Source organism: Vicia villosa, linkage group LG7, assembly GCF_029867415.1.
Source record: "Vicia villosa cultivar HV-30 ecotype Madison, WI linkage group LG7, Vvil1.0, whole genome shotgun sequence".
In the NCBI taxonomy this organism is placed as follows: Eukaryota; Viridiplantae; Streptophyta; class Magnoliopsida; order Fabales; family Fabaceae; genus Vicia; species Vicia villosa.
The window spans coordinates 33,418,964-33,422,119 of record NC_081186.1 but is presented as its reverse complement, the minus strand read 5'-3'; the positions used below and the strand labels follow the sequence as shown (position 1 = coordinate 33,422,119).

Sequence of the window (3,156 nt, the reverse complement as noted above, 5' to 3'; positions counted from 1 at the left end):
TGAATAAAAAAATATTTGGGCCATAAATAACATTTTTCGTAAATAATAGATTTTTTTCCGTATACAAATATTATTTTTATTTATGTATCATTTACAAAAATATTTGGATCAATATTAAATTTTCGTATACTAAAATATTTAGATCAATAATATGTTTTTTCCCGTATACCATTTTTGGATCAAAAATATTTGATCATAAATACCATTTCTCGTATGTAATAATACAAATATTATTTTTAATTAGGTATCATTTACAAAAATATTTGGGTCATAAATACCATTTTTTGTAAACAATAGATTTTTTCCGTATACAAATATTATTTTTGTTTAGGTATCATTTACAAAAATATTTGGATAAATATTAAATTTTCGTATAAAAAATATTTAGATCAATAATAGATTTTTCCTCGTATACCATTTTTGGATCAAAAATATTTGATCTTAAATACCATTTCTCGTAGATAAAAATATTTAGATTAATAATAGATGTTTTCCCGTATACAGACCTCATTATTTTTTGAATCAATGGTATTTGATTAATTCCAAAACAAATATATACACAGCGATCTCTCACAATCCAGCCCCATCACAAAACCAATAAAAAGAAAAAACTAAAAGCATACACCTACTACATAAGTGTAGCTAATTGGTTCCTATATTTCTTTGAATTCCAAATTCTATAGACTAGTGTATCTATAATATTTCTCCCTATGTTCCTTTAATTCCCATTTGGAGTATCATTGCCAAAAACTTTGTCATTTCTCTATTTCCAAACCTCATAAACAGATTCAGCAATTGCACATTTGAGGAATTTTGCACGCCAACTTCTGCCTTTACAATTTAGGGTAAGCCATCTCAATTCTCTTTCCCAATCCAAAGGCACATGGTTGATGTTTAACCAACTTAGAACAGCCTCCCAAATACTTTTCAAATTGGTGCAACAGAAGAACAAATGGTCCAATGATTCTTGCTGTACACAGAAAGCACATCTATCATCTTGAATCATACCAATTTTTTTTAGATGATCTTTAGTTGCCAACATGCCATTGCAAGCTAGCCAGAGCAGGAAAACAGACCTAGGCCTAGCCATATTCCCAAACATCAAAGCTCTCCAACTCGGTTTCCCCACATCTTCTTGCATTGATGTATATAAGGTTTTTAGCTGCAGCTTGTTTCCCTTCACTGTTTTTGTAACATCCAGATCCTCGAACAACTGCCTAGAGTATTCAGATCTCATTTTTGTTTAGGTATCATTTACAAAAATATTTGGATCAATAGTAAATTTCGTATATAAAAATATTTAGATCAATAGTAGATTATTTCTTTGTATACCATTTTGGAATTAAAATATTTAGATCATAAATACCATTTTTCGTAAATAATAGATATTTTTTCTTTATACAAATATTATTTTTGTCTAGGTGTCATTTACAAAATATTTGGATCAATATCAAATTTTCGTATATAAAAATATTTAGATCAATAATAGATATTTTGGCCTATTCGATTTTTGAATAAAAAATATTTGGATCATAAATAACATTTTGTGTATGTAAAAATATTTAGATCAATAATAGATTTGTTTTCCCGTATACAAACTTAATTTTTGTTTAGGTATCATTTACAAAAATATTTGGATCAATAGTAAACTTCGTATAAAAAAATATTTAGATCAATAGTAGATTTTTTTCCTGTATATCATTTTTGAATAAAAACATTTGGATCATAAATACCATTTTTCGTAAATAATAGATTTTTTCTGTATACAAATAATATTTTTATTTAGGTATCATTTACAAAAATATTTGGATCAATATAAATTTTTGTATATAAAAATATTTAGATCAATAATAGATATTTTGAATAAATTTTTCTCTATATCATTTTTTACTAAAAAATATTTCGATCATAAATACCATTTTGTGTATATAAAAAAATATATATCAATAATAGATTTTTTTTTTTGTGGAAAAAAGAAGTGAGAAAGTGATGAAAGAGAAAAAAATAGATAGTGGAGAGATTTGATAAGTTTGATTAAATATAAGAGTTGTATTATTTTAATAATAAAATTAAGAACTTTATGGTGCAAAGACCAAAAAACCACAATTTTAATGTGGTGGCAAAAAATCAAATAAGGGTATTTTTGACTTTTCCACAACCATTAATTTTCTTATATTATAGATAAAGATCGGAGTATAAAATTCTTTATTCGAAACAATTAATCACGATCAGGATGTCACGTTTACTTCATAACAAAAACAATAGCTCATAATATTAACAGATACATAACACGTATAAATGGATGAACCTTTCAAAACGATATAATCTTCAAAATGAAACATCTTTCAATTACGCAGCGGAATTCAACATATTCAATCTTAGAAATATCATGACATCTTAATCCAACAAAATCAGCTTCAATCTATAAACATACTTCAACGAGCAATTAAAATTCAACAAAGAAACAAATAGTAAAACGATAGTGTTCATCCCCCCGAGTGTTACGTATCAGAGCGACGACACCAACTCAACTACCAAAGGTATTTAGCCTTCATTCCTGACTACCTGCACGTCACCAACATAGGGGTAACATTTAAACTGAAGGGGTGAGATATCTTACAATATAAAGGAATTCATGATAAATAATATAGAAGATATAGATCATACATAATTTCACCACTTCATACAACATTAGCATCATTCATCATTCAACAACGACTAATTCATCAATCATGCCATAACCATGATAATGTTATGCAACCGACACTTCGCAGATGCATGTGGTAACATCAGGGCATAAGCCCCCTTTCGCAATTGAAAATTAATAGAGGCATTAACAAGGCATAAGCCTTCTTCGCAGTTTTGCCAATCCAGGCCAATGTGTTTGCGAATCCAGGCCATCGTAAAATATACTATGCAATGCGACTCGACAATGCGACATCATAACCATACACAACAACAACAATACAACAACAAGGCATAACCTCCATCACAATTGCCAATAATTAGTGGCAGCAACACGCCATCATCTTCATATTCATTCAAAACATATAATTACACCATTTTGGCGTCAACATCGCATAACCACATTCATACTTCGCATAACCAAAATATACCAGAACAATACAATTTATAAAATATTTTCAAAAGTTTCTC

At 28.2% G+C, this 3,156-nt stretch overlaps 1 protein-coding gene across 1 annotated transcript; it reads right to left on the bottom strand.

Moving 5' to 3' along the window:
- Positions 1-763: 763 nt before the first annotated feature.
- On the bottom strand, positions 764-1,237 carry LOC131618845 (uncharacterized). Its single transcript, XM_058890003.1, has one exon. The coding sequence runs from the start codon at positions 1,235-1,237 to the stop codon at positions 764-766; it is 474 nt and encodes a 157-aa protein (XP_058745986.1).
- Positions 1,238-3,156: the final 1,919 nt, after the last annotated feature.

Bases quoted from the DNA above. Each gene is read 5' to 3' on its own strand.
- LOC131618845 (XM_058890003.1), bottom strand. From the start codon at position 1,237: ATGAGATCTGAATACTCTAGGCAGTTGTTCGAGGATCTGGATGTTACA.